Raw genomic sequence first — 15,299 nt, forward strand, 5'->3', positions numbered from 1 at the left:
TCCTACAAATCACCCCCAGCACTTTTCTTATAAATCCTTTATTTGGAGTGAAAATATAGTTTTTGACCCTGCACTGGAATGGAGAGGGGGGACACGAGGAGGAGGAGGAGGGGAGGAAAAGCCCCCAAAATATAGGGGGGACGATATCTCACAGTTTAGGAAGGCAGATCATGCCCTGCCCCACAGAAAGGGGGGAGACCCCATAGGGATTGGGGGGTGCAGGGGGTAATCTTTGATCCCAGGAGCAACCCCCAGCCCAAGGAACGGGGGCAGGGGTGGAGAATGGTCCATGATTCGGGGGGGCAGCACCCAGTAAGGCAATGGGGGGAAGCAGGGAGCTGCCAGAGGGGCGGCCAGCCCCCCAATGGGAGAAGGGCCCAGAGCGGGGCAAGGGGGGGCACCCCAGGGGGGCGAGATGGTTCAGGGGGGTCCCTGGGGCGCAGGCGTGGTCCCTGGGGCGGTGGTCCCTGAGGGGGTCCCTACACGTGGCCGTTCTCCAGGCGGCTGAGCTGCTCCTCCAGGCGGGAGATGCGCTGGCCCTGCTCCGCCACCAGCGCCCGCAGCGCCGCCACCTCCTGCAGCACCTCGTCCAGGCGACCTCCCTGAGGGACAGCCCCGTCACGGGACACGCCCAGCAGAGCCACACCCACTGCCACACCCACCCATCGCCCATCAGAGGAACCGCACCCACCGCACAGCCACACCCACACCCATCACACCCCTCCGTCCCTTTCCCGCTTGTCCCCCCTGTCCCTCCCTGTCCCCCTGTCCCCTTACCGTGGCGCTGCCGGAGCCCAGCACCGGCGGGGCACTGAAGCGGGCGGACGCGGGGGCCGCGGGGGGCGTGGGAGGTGGCGTGGTGGCCCCGGTGGTGGCCCCGGTGGCGGCGCGGCTGTCGTGGAGCAGCGTCCGCCGGCTCACCTTGAGGTCCCGCTGCTTGCTGGGGACGTAGGCCTGGCGCAGGGACACCAGCACGGGCCCCGCCGTGCGCCCCGCCACCCACTCCTCCGCCTCCATGGCCGCCTCGGGGCCCGCCGTGTCCGGGTACAGGTCGTCCTGGAACAGGTCCGACTGCCCCCAACAGTGTCAGAGGGGTGGCATCCTCAGGGGGACCCCCAGAGAGACACCACGGCCTCATTGGGGACCCCCCACTGCTCCCATGTCCTGCTCAGGGACCCCCCCATAGGGACCCCCACCCAGACTGACTAGGAACTCCTTGCCCAGTCACCAAGTCCTGCTCACATGGCCCCATGTCCTGCCTGGTGACCCCTCTTGGTCCCCCTAAGGACTCCCACCACCTCACATTCCCCTATCCCCACCCACCTTCCTTGGCACGGTCATGATGATGGGCTCACACTTGCGCTCGTGCAGCTTGTAGAACCTGCCAGGGGAGCAGAGGGGGTCACGGGAGGTTCTGGGGGTCCCTCACCTCACCCCCCTTGTCCCTGTGCCCACCTGGCGATCTCGCACTTGCTAACGTCCAGCCCGCGCTTGGGCATCCAGCCCATTCCCCGCTGGGGCTCCTTGCTGGTGAAGGTGTTGAGGAAGTGGATGTAGGGTGGCTCCTCCGTGATCTCGAAGTACCGGATGCTCGAGTCCCCCTGGGGACACGCTGTTAGGGGGGACCCTGGCTCCGGGGGTGCCACCGGCAGGGCGGGGGGCTCCCTACCTTGCCGCAGACGTAGACCACGTTGGTGTCGGGGTCGTAGAAGGGCAGCAGAGCCCCGTTGCTGGAGTCCAGCTCCTGCAGCCCCATGGGCTCCTCCAGGTTCTCCTGGGGTGGGATGAGGTGTCAGGCACGCTGGGAACCCCAGGATGGTTCTGGGGGAGCCCCGGGGTGGCACTCACCGTGTCCCAGAGCGCCAGCTGCCGCTCGCTCATGCGGCTGAAGCCGGTGGTGAAGATCTTGCCGTCAGCCAGGAAGATGGCGCGCATGGGACGGGCCCCCTCGTGCGCCCGCTCCTTCTCCTGGGGGGCACGGCTGTCACCAGCGCCTGCAGCACCCCAGGGACAGGCACCAAGGGACAGGGGACAGCGGGGAGCACCGGGGGACAAGGGCACCCATGGAACGCGGGACGACGGGGTGCACCAAGGGACAAGGGCAGGGAGCAGGGGATTCCCCCCAGGAACCAGCGCAGGGCAGTGTCCTGGTGACACAGGTCCCCCGCAGGAGTGGGGACACTCACGGCCACCACGGTGCCACGGCGGGGGTCGATGACACGGACGCTCTTGTCCTTGCAGGCGGTGCAGAAGCGGGAGCCATCGCGGCTCCAGCTGACGCTGTAGATGAGGTCGGGGTGCAGCCCGTCCAGCCGGTACAGCTCCTCGGCCGTGCCCACGTTCCAGATCAGCACCACGTTGTCACAGCCTGGGGGACACGGCAGGGGTCACCTCGGGCGCGCGGGCCCCTCCCCGTGCCCGCTGTGTCCCCCCGTACCTGCGCTGAGCAGGACGTTGCGGGCTGTGGGGTGCCAGGTGACGATGCCAACGCGCTTCGAGTGGCCCTCCAGCACCACCACCGGCTCCGTCAGCGGCTGGCTCAGCCCGTTCTCTGGGATCTGCCACACCTGAGGGGACAGAGGGGATGGTGAGCGAAGCGGGGTGACCCTGCCACCCCCCGGGATCCAGGGCCACCCCTCACCATGACGGTGCAGTCCTCGGACCCGCTGGCGATGACGTGGTCGTTGTGGGGACACCAGTCGATGTCCAGGACGGGGCCCGTGTGGCCGCACACCGTGGGGTACGACTTGTCAATGCGTCCGGTCTGGGGACAGAGTGACAGCGGGGAGGGGGTCACCCACCGGCACAAGCCCCCCTTCCCCGCGTCACCGCCCTGCTGTCACCTTGTGCAGGGGGAGGACGAGGAAGGCGCCGCCGCCGCTGGCCTCCACGATGATGGCGACGAAGGAGGGGTTGACGGCGCAGAAGGTGCTGTCCCAGGTGACGCGGGACACGCGGATGTCATCGTAGCACTGGTCCGTCTTCACCGGCTGCCCGAACACGTGCCGGAATTTGCTCTGCCGCACCACCTTCCGGAAGGACATGGCTGGGGAGCGCCCCGGCCGCGGTCAGGCACGCTGGGATACCCCAAAAAGGCAGGCGGGGACACCAGGGAATGGGGTGTCCCCTGAAGCGGGTTTGTCGCTGTCTTCCAGCCCGGTAAAGGGTGGCTCAGCCACTCCTGGGGGACACACCCCTGTCCCTGCCAGCTCCCTGAAGGGAACTCGGGAAGTACCCCAGGAATGGGGGCTCTGAGTGAGACAAGGAGCGCCCCATTCGGCATGGGGACAGGGACAAGGGTGTCCTCCCGGAAACACGGGTGGGGATGGAAAGGAGGGCAGGGACAGCTCCAACAGATCACGGGACAGGGGTGGCCCTGCTGGATATGGGGTCAGGGACAGGGAAAGGGATGGGACAAGGACAGGGATGGGGGACACGAATGGGGCCGGCGGTGGCCTCATTCTGTACGTGGATAGTGACGAGGACAGGGACAAGGATGGGGACAGGAAAAAGGATGGGGACGGGGGCGGGGTCAGGAATGGGGCCGGTGGTGGCCGCGCTAGGTACAGCAACAGGAATGGGGACAGGGACGAGGATGGGGACATGGACGGGGAAAGGGTGGCCCGGCTAGGTATGGGGACAGGGACTGGGAGAGGGACAGGGATGGGGACCGGGACAGGGGGTGGCCCCGCCGGGAACGGGGATGGGGCTGCCCCGGGAAGGCGGATGGGGGGCCCGGGGGGCCCGAGCCCGGCGGGTCGGGACGGGGCTCGGTGCCTGATCCCGGTGCCCGCACTCACCGGCGGGTCGGTGCCCGGGGCCGGTGCCGGTCTCGGGGGCGGCAGGAGCGGCGGCAGCGGCGGGGGCGGGGCAGGAAGTGACCGGGGCCGCCCCGCGCCTGCGCGGCTCCGGGGCGGGGGCACCGGCGGGGGTGGGGACAGGGGGCACCCCATGGACGGGGACCCCCCCATGGACTGGGACACCCCATGGACGGGGACAACCGGGGGTTCGGTCCCCGTGGACAGCGCCAGTGGGTGGCACAGCGGTGACAGTGGCGGGTGGCACAGGGGCAATGGTAGCGGGTGACACAGGGGTACTGTCACCCCCACCGGTGTCGCCCCTCTGTGTCACCCCGGGGTGACACGGCAGCCAGGGTCACCCCCCGGGCCGGGCTTTACCCTGCTCTCATTTTGGGGGGTCCCTCTCCTCTGAAGCCCCCTGTGACACCCTGTGCTCACGCAGTCATGTCTTGGGGACACGCCACCAGTCCCCATCCTGGGGGACAATAAATGCACCTACCTTAGAGGTGGGGGGACCTCGGGAGAGGTGCCAGGTGAGGGGACACAGTGGTGGCCTTGCGGTGTCACCACTGGGGATGTGGCTTGGTCTGGAGACACCGTGGTGGCTTTAGGGTGTCACCTCTGGGAGCAATGCTGGGGACACTGGTGGCTGTGGGGTGTCACTTCTGCACTCGGGGCCTCGGTGGTGACCCTGGGATGCTGTTGGGGACCTGTGCGGTGCCCGGGGGCCGGTGGCCGTGGCTGTTTCCTGCCATTAATCACCGCTAATTGGCTTTGCCCTGGTGGCGGGGGGAGCTCGGGGGGGTCACGGGGGGTGTAAGAGGATTTCCCGGCTCCTTCCTCCGGCTCGGCCATCCCGGGGTCCCGCTCCCTGCCCACCCGCTGCCCACCCGGCCCCGGCCCCATGCCACGCTCCCGCGGGGACAAGGGGACCCCCAAGGACAACAAGGACACGGAGCCCCCACAGAAGGGGAAAGGGGGGCACGAGGAGGGGGAGAAAGCCCCCAAAGCCCCCGAGGACGTCAGTGCCCTGGCCCCCAAGAGTTCCGGCTCTGAATCTCGGCACGGCGGGCACGGGCAGAAGAGTGGGAAGAAGGGTCCCGTGGACCCCCACGCTGCTGCCATCAAGACCTACTCCCCCTTCCTCAACACCGTCTTCGGCAAGGTGGGGACACCGGGAGGGGACATGGGCATGAGGGTGGGCATGGAGGGACCCTGGAAATGGAGGGGATGTGGGGACAGGGGAGATGGGGACACGGATAGTCCAGGATCCTGTGGATGGAAGGGGGACAGGGGCTTTTGAGGTGATTTGGAGCATTTGAGCCATGGGGACATCGGCACAGTGGGGCTGTTCCAAGTCCCTGGCTATGGAAGGGACATGGGGAAAGTGGGGATGGGGACAGGGACAGTCCAGGACCCTGCAGATGAAGAAGGCAATGAGGCAGTCATGATGGGCCTGGGGACAGTGGGATGGGAATGTTCTGGAACCCTGGGGAGGGAGGGGACATGGGGCCAGTGAAGATGGGGTTGGGACACTCCAGGACCCTGGGGATGGAGGGATGTTGGGCACTGGGGACATGGTCAGGCCACTCTGGGTCCCTAGGAATTAAAAGGACATGGGGACAGTGGGGACACAGTCAGGAACACTCTGGGACCCTAGGGATGAGGACATGGGGACAGCGAGGATGGGCTCAGGGACTGGCTGGGAACCTGGGGATGAAGGGGATATGGGGCACTGGGAACAGTCAGGGACAGCCTGGAGTCGTGGGGATAGGTGGGACATGGTGTTGGGGACACTCCAGGGCCCTGGGGACAGAGGAGGCATACTGAGGGCACATCTAGAGCAGGGGCAGCCGAGCTCTGTGGGGGTAAAAATGCTGCCCCTCCACCTCTGGAGTACAACCCCCCTCTGTGGCCACCCAGCACATCCCATCCAGAGCCTGGGGGTCCCAGGGTGGGACACCCCTGGGGTGGGTGACAGGAGGAGGGACACAGGGACCAGGACAGGGTGGGTAGGAGGTGCAGGCACAGGGCAGGGCTGGGCTTTGCCTCCAATCCCACTAATCCTCCGCTGGAGTTAATTTTGGCCCACGCTTAAGAAAGGTGACACCGAGGTTTGTTTGTGGGGGCAAGGAGGGGGGATGGACACGGAGCTGGGTGTCATTCTGCTGTCACCCCTTCTGTGTGTCCCATGCAGGAGCGGGAGCTGTCACCGGAGGAGCTGGATGGTGAGCAAGGGGGGCGGGGTGGGGGAATTGGTGGGGAGGGATGGATCCGTCCTCATGGAGGGATCTGCCGTGGGGACATGGCCATGGAGGAGTCTCCCACATCCAAGAAGGGACCTGCCCTGGGGTGACATGGTGTCTGTGTGACCCTCCGCTCCTGATGATGTCCCTGTCCCCACCCGTGGCCATGCCCAGAGCTGCTGGACGCCTTCAAGGAGTTTGACACGGACCAGGATGGCTACATCAGCTACAAGGACCTGGGCGCCTGCATGCGCACGCTGGGCTACATGCCCACCGAGATGGAGCTCATTGAGATCTCCCAGCACATCAAGATGAGGAGTGAGTGGGCTCGGGGGGACAGGGAGGGGACCTGGGGTCGCTGGGGTGCTGAGGGTGTCTGTCCCCTTCCTGCCACAGTGGGCGGCCGCGTGGACTTCGAGGACTTTGTGCAGATGATGGGCCCGAAGCTGCGGGAGGAGACAGCGCACATGGTGGGCGTGAGGGAGCTCAAGATCGCCTTCCGCGAGGTATGGCCACCGCCATGGGGACAGCGGGCATGGCGTCCCCTCTTCAGGGACACCACAGCCATAAGGGGACAGGGACCCTGGAGACACTCCGGTGGGGACAGTGATGATGGGGCATGGAGGGGGTGGTGATCACAGGAAGACCATGGTGAGATGGTCACCATAGGAGGGACCACGGGATGACCAAAGACATGGAGGGGACACTGACCATGGGAAGACCACGCTAGTGACCACAGGCAGGAGAGGACAGTGACAGTGGGGAAGCAATGACCATGGGGTGACCAGAGGCATAGAGGGGACAGTGACCAGGGGACGACGATGACCATGGTGGTGACCACAAGCGCAGAGACAGTGACTACAGGGAGCTGGGGGTGCTGGTGGCCATGGTTGGAGGGTGACCCCCTGCCCACGGGTGCTGCAGTTCGACATGAACGGGGACGGGGAGATCAGCACGGCCGAGATGCGGGAGGCCATTGCAGCGCTGCTAGGGGAGCAGCTGAAGGCGCAGGAGGTGGACGAGATCCTGCAGGACGTGGATCTCAACGGGGACGGTCACGTGGACTTCGACGGTGAGGGCACCCCCTTCCCCTTGGGGCCGCGGCGGGGCTGAGCCCCGCGTCCCTGATGTCCCCTCCTCGCCCCGCAGAGTTCGTGATGATGCTGTCATCCCGGTAACGGAGACACCGGGGAGGAGGGGACCCCCGGATGATGCCCCCAGCCCCTCCTCAGCCCCTCCCTGCCCGGCCGACCGACCCGAGAGCTCTGCCAGCATCGGGGTTCAGAGGGAACAGCTGGAGCGGAGCATGTGGCAATGGGGCAGAGGCGACACCCCCGACCCCAAGAGCCACCGGCGGTGGCGGCAGAGCCAGCAGAGGCCGGGCCCCAATAAACCCCTGTGACCGGAGCTGGAGGAATGTCTGCTGGTTGTGGGGTGGGACGTGGGGCCACTGCCCCCCCGGGGGTGGGGACACCGGGGTCCCACGGAGGACAAGGGGTGGGCGCTGCCGGGGGGCGTGGCTGCAGGGCCACACCGCGCCCTCCCACTGGCTGGCTCTGACCCGCTGCGATCGATCAGCCAATCAGCACGCTCCAATTCAAGGTGGGCGGGGAAACAAGGCCCTCCCGGAACTGTCACTCAAGCCAATTGGCCAATCAGAGGCCCCGTACCATGGGGACGGGGAGGGCATGGGGGCACCTGTGTCACTCGCAGGGAGTCCCCACGATCCCTGGGGACATCCCCGCCCATGGAAGTGCCCCCAGGGGGTCCCAGGACCACTCAGGACCTCCCTTCCTTGGATGCCACCCCCCAGATCAGGTGACCCCCTGGGTCAAAATGAGTCCCCCCAAAGTCACCCAGTGTATCCCCAGCACCCCAAATCTGGTGGGGAACACAGGGGGACACCCCTCAATTTCCCCCACCAGGGCAGCAGAACCTGGGGAGTGGACAAGGAGGCTCCTGGAGAATCCCATGAATGGGGTTCAAGTCCCCGTTTGGGTGCTGCCACTCAGGTCCCTACAGGACTAGGGATTCCCCCCCAAAATCAGTCGCAGGGAGGGGCTGGACCCTCCCTCTACCCCACAGAGCAGGCACAGGGCTGGGGCATTCACAGATTTTAATTTAGTTCTTTTCTGGAGACAAAAAAAAAAAAAAAAAAAAAAACCAAAAAAAGAAAAAAATAAAATAAAAAGGCATCAAAAGCCCCCATTTTCAGATTCGGGGGTGCAGAGACTCCCCCCACGGCGCATCTCCCCACCCCTGTAGTGTCTGGGGGTGCAGGGGTCCCACTGCACCCTGGAGAGACCCCCCCAAAACGCAGGCCCTCCCCCTGCCCTAAACCTACAGGGAAGGCACCTCATGGGGGGTCCCCAAACGTGGGGGCCACCCCGGGGACGGCAGGGACCCCCCAAACTGGAGGCTGTGGGGGAGAAGGGGACCCCGATTGCTCTCTACATATATATAATATACACCTATAGAACAGGCTGGGGGGGAGTCTGGCCCCCCCGGACCCCAAAAGCACCTGAACTCCTGGGGGCGAAGGGGAACGGGAATAAAAGGGGAGGGGGGGAGACCAAGGCCAGCCTTGGGCTCGCCCCGCTGTGCCTTCCCCGGGGCACCCCACCCCAGGGGTGGCCGTGCCCCCCACCCCAGGGTGCCGAGGAGGTGGGTGGGACGAATGGACCCCCCCTGCTCCAGCTCGGATTTGAGGGGGGCTGTGTTGGCTCCTGCTCCCCAAGGTCAGTTTGGGTGGGCTAAGGCAAAGCCCGGCCGGCGCTCACGGCGAGGCACAGGGACACACGGTTAAGACAGACGGATGGACAGGGGGGGTCCTGGCCTTCATCCCTCCCCCCTCGCCGCTCCTCCTCCTCCTCCTCCTCCTCTCCGGGCTCAGAAAATATCCGGGCACAAGCTCCAGTCCTGCTTCTCCTTGCTCTCCCAGTAGCCCCCCTTGTAGACGTGTGCCAGCTCCTGCGTCACCGGGTCCTTCTTCCGCTCGAACCACAGCGGTTTGTAGGGATCGTAGGGTGTCCCTGGGGAAGGGGGAGACACAGTGGGGTGAGGGCCTGGGGGGGGACATCCAGGGGGGACACCCCTGTCTGACAGCCGTGCCTTACCGTCCTCAGTGGCGCGGGCGGCCTCGGCCTCGCGGCGCTTGCGGGAGAGCCGCTGCTTCTCCTCCAGCCGCTGCTTCTCGGCGTTGGCCTCGTCCCACCTCCCGTTCTCCATGAGGCGCTGGTCCGGGCGCCACCGGCTGTCCGTGGGGGCCGTCCCGCTCTCCGGCGCGTTCAGGGTCAGCGCCAGCTCCGAGAAGTAGTACATGTTCTCTGCGTACTTCCTATGGCACGGCAAGGAACGGGGTTCAGCGCCAGCCCCCCAGCCCTGCTCCCGAGGATGCCTCATTCCCGTTTTCCCCACTCACGGCAGCGGGTTCCGCTTCCACAGCAGCACCCGGCTGTCCTCAGCCTCGTGGGCTCGTGGCCGCGCCTCGGCTCCATTTTCCCCTGTTCCCAGCTGGACCTTGTAGCAATCCATCTTCTCGTCCCACGTGCCCAGCAGGGCAAAATGCACCTTTCCCGAGGGGTCCATCACCTCCCCGGTCACCTGGTGGGAGAGGGGACAGCCTGGATCAGGACACACTGGAGTCATGAGCAGCCCAGTGTGTTCCATGGCTCCATGTCCCTACCTTCCTCGCCACATCCCGGGAGAAATAGCTGTAAGGGACAAACTTGAGGATGCACTTGTCCCCTGTCTTGTGGTTGACGATCTCGATCTCACCTGACTGTGGAGGGGAAAGGACAGTCAGGCCCACCCATGCCCCATTCCCCAGGGATCCACACTTCCCTACACCTCCCATCCACAACTTCCCACCTGGTCTATCCAGAGCTTCCCCACGATGATGTTGTGCACGGTGGTTGTCACCTTTTTCCACGTGTAGTGGTTGCCGGAGGAGTGGAAGACGCAGTGGATGGTACCTGAGGGAGGGAGATTGTGCTGGGAACCACACCTGGAGCCTCGGGTGGTCCTGAAAATCCCACATACTCCACTCCTGGGGTGCTCACCCAGAGGCATGATGGAGAGGTATTTCCCTCGGAATTTGCTGGTGATTTTGATTTCCTGGCGCAGCGTCCAGCCGTTCTTGGAGTCGGCGTGGTGGGCAGCAGCTGGTGGGTGGTGGCTCACCTGGACACGGGATTGGGGACAGCTCAGTGCCAGCCATCCCAACAGCCCGGGAAAGGCTGGCAGAGAGGAGCTGGCCACACCTGCTCGCAGAGGGAGCGGTATCCGTTCTCCTCCAGGCGATCCAGCTCAAAGGTCTCCCCCAGGAGCGGGTTGAAGGGTTTGCTGGTGCGGAAGACGGTGGTGGAGTAGGAGGACACGGTGAAAGCAGCCACGTAGCACAGCTGCTCCAGGGAGCTCTCGCACCGCGCCGCCCGATCCAGCAGCTCGTGGTATTCCAGGTCCTCCGTCAGCCGCTGCAGCATGGACAGCGGCTCGTTGAAATTCACCTGGAAGAGGGAAAGGGTCAGAAAAAAGGGGGTTCCGGGGTGCCCCGTGCCCGCCCACCGGCTGCATCTGTGCTCACTGGCATGGGAATCTTGGACAGCTCCTTCCCAATGCAGTTCTTCATGATGCTCCAGAGGTTGAGGCTGTAGTTGGGTTTGTAGGGAATGCGGGTTCTCTTTTCCTTCTTGGTGTCCTCAACCTGGTGCTTGTACTAGGGAGAGGGGAGGCAAAGGCTGCTATATCCCTACAAAACCCTTCCATGGGAATTTGGGCACCCCAAAGCCATAAAACCCCATCCCACCTGCTCGTCCAGGCTGATGTCACTGCTGGTGCCGCTGATGTTGCTCCCAGTTCTCCTGGGAAGGGGGGAAAGGGGGTGAACATTCCCGAGCAGGGCAGAGTAGCGAGGGGACTCCCCTCTCCCCCAAAACTCACTTGTGGCCCATGACGTCGGGCATGGGGAAGATCTCCGGGGCGTCAAAGAACTCGTTGTTGTCATCGTCCTCGTCACTCAGGTCGCCTTTGGCAGGGCAGCACAGATCTGGGAAAGGGGACAGGGCTGGTGAGGAAGGAACATCATTCCCAGTTTCCTGCTGAAAGCTCCCCCGTCACCATCATCCCTACCCCAGCCCTGAGGGGTGTCGGATAAGGCTCAGAGGAGCCAGTTTGGACCCTGTTGGGGATGCCAGAATCACTTGGCTACACAGATGAGCTGGGACAGACACATCCTCTGGGATCAGCACAGCGAGAGAAGCTCAGCCTGGCTTGGAAAATCCCAGGAAGCATCTGGGGGACACTTGGGCACAGCGCTTGTCCCCCTCCCCACCTTTGCCAGAGCCTGCAGTGCCGGGCGTGCTGGCGGGGAGCACTGTGGCCCCCCGGAAAGCCCTTTCCAGGTGGTTGTGCTGCTTGGCCAGCTGCTCCAGCGTCTCCTCCAGCCGGATCCGCTGATCCCGCTCCTGCTGTAGTGACTTCTGCCACTTCTTCCCGTGAGTTTGTGCCAGGAGCATGAAATCCCGGCAGGCCTGTGGGGAAACAGCGCTCAGCATGGAAGTGGGGGCTTTTCCCACTGTGGGATCCTCGGGATGGGGACTCACGTTGATCATGGCGTTGGAGGTGATGCGGAAGAGCGTGGCCCGCTCGTTGACCTGCTTGATCTTGTCCGTGCTCTCCGGGGGGAGCCGCAGGGCCTCGAGCTCGCTGAGGGAGCGCTGCAGGGCCGTGCCGTGCTTGGCAATCAGGTCGTTGCAGGTGCTCAGGTCCTCGACCTTGCTGGATAAAATCCGCAGGGTGTTCTGCAGCTCCGTCTTGTCCGTCTGCGACACCGACTCGTCACCGGAGTCGTCTGCAGGCGGGAAGGGATGTGGGATTGTCATTCCACACCAGGAGCTAGTGGTGGGGCTGCCAGGAAGGGCACAGGGGGATCCCCAACCCCCTGAGGGCTGATGGTCCACCTCTCTGCATGCCAGGCTGTTTGGGTCACATATGCATGGACACAGCCATCCCCTTCCAAACCGTCTTGCTGGAGATGCTGGGATGCTGCCCAGGGCCCTGGGATCCTGCCCTAGGTCCTGTGGGGCACTGGGATCCTGCCCTAGGGGCACTGGGTTTGTGAGGAACTCAAAGGCTGCCCTAAGGACATTGATGCTGCCCTGTGATCTTGCCCTGGGGTCACTGGGATCCTGTGCCCTGTGGGACTGAGATTCTCCTGTCTGGGCATTGGGATCCTGCCCTCGGTCCTGTGAGGCACTGGGATTCTGCCCTGGGGACACTGGGATCCTGTGGAACACTAATATCCTGTCCCAAGTCCTCCAAGCACTGGGATCCTGCCCTGGGATTCTTGCCACCTGTGAGGCTCTGGGAACCTGGCACTGGGATACCACTCTGAGGACACTGATCCTGCCCTGGGCACTGTCAGGCACTGGGGTTTCTCCCTGAGTGCACCATGACCCCGCCATGGACCCAGGAATTCCGTACCTGACTCCTCCAGCATCTTGACAGCCTTGGCCTTGGCAAGCTCAAGGGCGGTGACCCAGCGCTGCCGCTCCACCTCAGAGCTGGCCTTGAGGTGGTAGGTCTGGGCTCCGCCGTTGGAGATGATGAAATTGCAGGAATCCTCCACGCTGATGTTGGCCGTGGCCAAGTTGATGGTGCCGCGGCACGTGTGGCCCATCTCCGCCTTGGATCTGCACGGGAAGGACACAGTGAGGGAAGGACAGGGCCGGGATCCCCAGGATGAGGCCATGGTGAGGGAAGGACAGGGCCGGGATCCCCGGGATGAGGCCATGGTGAGGGAAGGACAGGGCTGGGATCCCCGGGATGAGGCCATGGTGAGGGAAGGACAGGGCCGAGATCCCTGGGATGAGGCCGCAGTGAGAGAAGGACAGGGCTGGGATCCCTGGGACGAGGCTGTGCTGAGGGAAGGACAGGGCCGGGATCCCTGGGATGAGGCTGCATGAGGGAAGGACAGGGCCAAGATCCCTGGGATGAGGCCGCAGTGAGAGAAGGACAGGGCTGGGATCCCTGGGACGAGGCTGTGCTGAGGGAAGGACAGGGCTGGGATCCCTCGAATGAGGCTGCATGAGGGAAGGACAGGGCTGGGATCCCTGGAATGAGGCTGCATGAGGGAAGGACAGGGCCAAGATCCCTGGAATGAGGCTGCATGAGGGAAGGACAGGGCTGGGATCTTCGGGATGAGGCTGCATGAGGGAAGGACAGGGCTGGGATCTTCGGGATGAGGCTGCATGAGGGAAGGACAGGGCCGGGATCCCCGGGATGAGGCTGCATGAGGGAAAGACGGGGCCGGGATCCCCGGGATGAGCCCGCGGGGGGCTGTGCAGGGGGCTCGGCATTCCCAGCCCGGCAGCCAGGGCTATTAATAGGGAGGGTTTGCTGGCGCCGGAGCGGGGCCAAGCCAGGGGATGGCGCTTTGTGGGGGACAAATCCACAGCTCCCAGGAGTGGCCTCGGGGATCCTGGAGCCTCAGGGATCCGGTGCTTCCCGGATCCTGGCACGGGCTGGGACGAGGGTGAAGTCCCAGCGAGGCCGCGCCAGGCTGGCACTCCCCTTCCACGTCACCGGGTGACAGAGGTGACATCCAGCCGGGACACCCCCGGCCCGGCGCCCCCCCGTTGGCGGCGGTGTAACCGGAGCCGGCAGCTGCCCGAGGCTCCGGTTTCCCATCAATAATGGAGCGACAAGGCCCCCCCGACCAGGCTCAGGTGTCCCCGCGGGTGACAACACACGAGGCCACCGGGAAGAGCCGCTGGGAGGGACAACGGGATCCGGGAGCTGCGGAAGGCTAAGGGGCTGCAGACCCCCGCCCCCAGCCCCCTCAAATACCCACGGGGACAGGGATGTGACAATCCCGGGGACAGACAGGTGACAACCACGGGGACCGGGATGTGACAACCGCACCCCTTTCCTGGTGGCACAGTGGGGCGGCGGGGAGAGGGCTAACGACCCCCTGCCCCGGCAAGAGCAGCCCCGGTGACCGGGAGGTGACATCCCCCCTGACACGGAGGTGACAGCCGCGGGGACAGGGAGGTGACAGCCGCCCTCCTTCCCAGCTGGCACCGGGGCACCGAGCGCTGCCCCGCTCGGTGCGGGGGGCCCCCACCCGCTTCCCTCCCGCCGCGGGGGCTCAGCACGGTGCCAAGGTCACGGGGGGCCCGGGGGGCGGCGGGGCGGCTCCCGGTGCGTACCGGTAGTAGCTGAGCAGCCCATTGCTGAGCACGAACCAGCGGCGCTGGTATCCCTTGATGTAGTTGGTCCATTTGAAGAGCCAACCCTCGCGGGCCGAGCCGGGACCGGCCCCGCCGCCGCCCGCGCCGGCTCCGCCGCCCGCCGACGTTGTCGGTGCCGCCGGCGCTGCCGTCGGTGCGGGCGCCGCCCCGACGTTCGCAGCCGGTGAGGGCAGGGCCGGGGGTGCGCCGGGGGCCGCGGGCAGCGCCGCGGGCCCGGGGGGCGCGGCCGGGCCGGGCCCCGCGCCCGCCGCACGCAGCTCCGCCATCGCCGCCGCCGCCGCCGCCACCGCCCCGCCGCGTTGCCGTCACTCGCCCCGCCCACGTCCGCGCCCCATTGGCGGCCCGAGCGCCTGCGGGGCGGTTCGCGCGTTGCGATTGGTCGAGAGCGGACTCCTCGACTATCAATCAAGAAGGAAGCCAATGGACGGTGAAAGCTGCGCGCCGCGCGTGCTGACGCCAAGAGGTGAGTCACCCGCCAGTGATTGGCGGAGGGGCGGGGCTTCGCACCAGGCACGCTGCCATTGGCTGAGGCGTAACCACGCCCCTGCCCGCTGCCCACGGAGGAACTCCCGGGGGTCGAGGGTTCGAGACCCCCCCAGAGGACAGAGCGGGGACACGGCCGGGTCGCGCAGGGAAGTGGCACGGGCCAGAGAAGGAGAGGCCAGGCTGGCAGCCGTATACAATTCATCTTTATTTACAATACCCTATAAAAATGTAAATTTAGAAACTTTATTCTCATTAACCAGAACCAAAAACTGGGAGGAACAGGGAAGGGAAAAAAACCAAACAAAAAAAAATTACTGCAAGCAAATGAAATTAAGAAAGAAAGCAAAACAGAGGGGAAAAAAGAAAAAAAAAAAAAACCAGAAAAAAAAAGCAGGAAAAAAAGCAATAAAATAAAATGAAAATAATAAATGAACTCTCCACTTGATCTGTCAGAGAAAAAGGACAGGGAAAGGGCTGGGAGCAGAAGAACGGGCTGGTTAATGCCAGGAAGAATT

At 64.8% G+C, this 15,299-nt stretch overlaps 3 protein-coding genes across 4 annotated transcripts; 1 reads left to right on the top strand and 2 right to left on the bottom strand.

The window, feature by feature from the left end:
• Positions 1-22: 22 nt before the first annotated feature.
• On the bottom strand, positions 23-3,872 carry CORO1B (coronin 1B). The gene is made up of 11 exons (XM_066552321.1): positions 3,801-3,872; positions 2,844-3,046; positions 2,642-2,764; positions 2,438-2,567; positions 2,187-2,368; positions 1,849-1,968; positions 1,670-1,774; positions 1,456-1,601; positions 1,324-1,381; positions 778-1,071; positions 23-602 (listed from the first exon to the last, which is right to left on the bottom strand). The coding sequence occupies exons 2-11, from the start codon at positions 3,042-3,044 to the stop codon at positions 480-482; spliced, it is 1,482 nt and encodes a 493-aa protein (XP_066408418.1). The 5' UTR covers positions 3,045-3,046; positions 3,801-3,872; the 3' UTR covers positions 23-479.
• Positions 3,873-4,698: 826 nt separating this feature from the next.
• LOC136558045 (calcium-binding protein 2-like) lies at positions 4,699-7,417 on the top strand. Its single transcript, XM_066552306.1, has 6 exons — positions 4,699-4,965; positions 5,998-6,028; positions 6,221-6,364; positions 6,443-6,552; positions 6,971-7,118; positions 7,196-7,417. Exons 1-6 carry the CDS (start codon positions 4,705-4,707, stop codon positions 7,222-7,224), a joined length of 723 nt encoding a protein of 240 aa, XP_066408403.1. The 5' UTR covers positions 4,699-4,704; the 3' UTR covers positions 7,225-7,417.
• Positions 7,418-8,217: 800 nt separating this feature from the next.
• OSBP (oxysterol binding protein) lies at positions 8,218-14,567 on the bottom strand. Of its 2 annotated transcripts, XM_066552024.1 has the most exons (14): positions 14,257-14,564; positions 12,530-12,738; positions 11,650-11,897; positions 11,379-11,577; positions 10,988-11,093; positions 10,854-10,908; positions 10,632-10,763; positions 10,309-10,554; positions 10,108-10,228; positions 9,917-10,020; positions 9,732-9,827; positions 9,468-9,649; positions 9,163-9,383; positions 8,218-9,078 (listed from the first exon to the last, which is right to left on the bottom strand). In XM_066552024.1, the coding sequence occupies exons 1-14, from the start codon at positions 14,562-14,564 to the stop codon at positions 8,936-8,938; spliced, it is 2,370 nt and encodes a 789-aa protein (XP_066408121.1). In that variant the 3' UTR covers positions 8,218-8,935. The 2 variants fall into 2 exon arrangements, with proteins under 2 accessions (XP_066408121.1, XP_066408122.1); XM_066552025.1 differs by having other exon boundaries at positions 8,218-9,383; positions 14,257-14,567.
• Positions 14,568-15,299: the final 732 nt, after the last annotated feature.

The sequence above is a fragment of the Molothrus aeneus genome, chromosome 6 (assembly GCF_037042795.1).
Source record: "Molothrus aeneus isolate 106 chromosome 6, BPBGC_Maene_1.0, whole genome shotgun sequence".
Lineage (NCBI taxonomy): Eukaryota > Metazoa > Chordata > Aves > Passeriformes > Icteridae > Molothrus > Molothrus aeneus.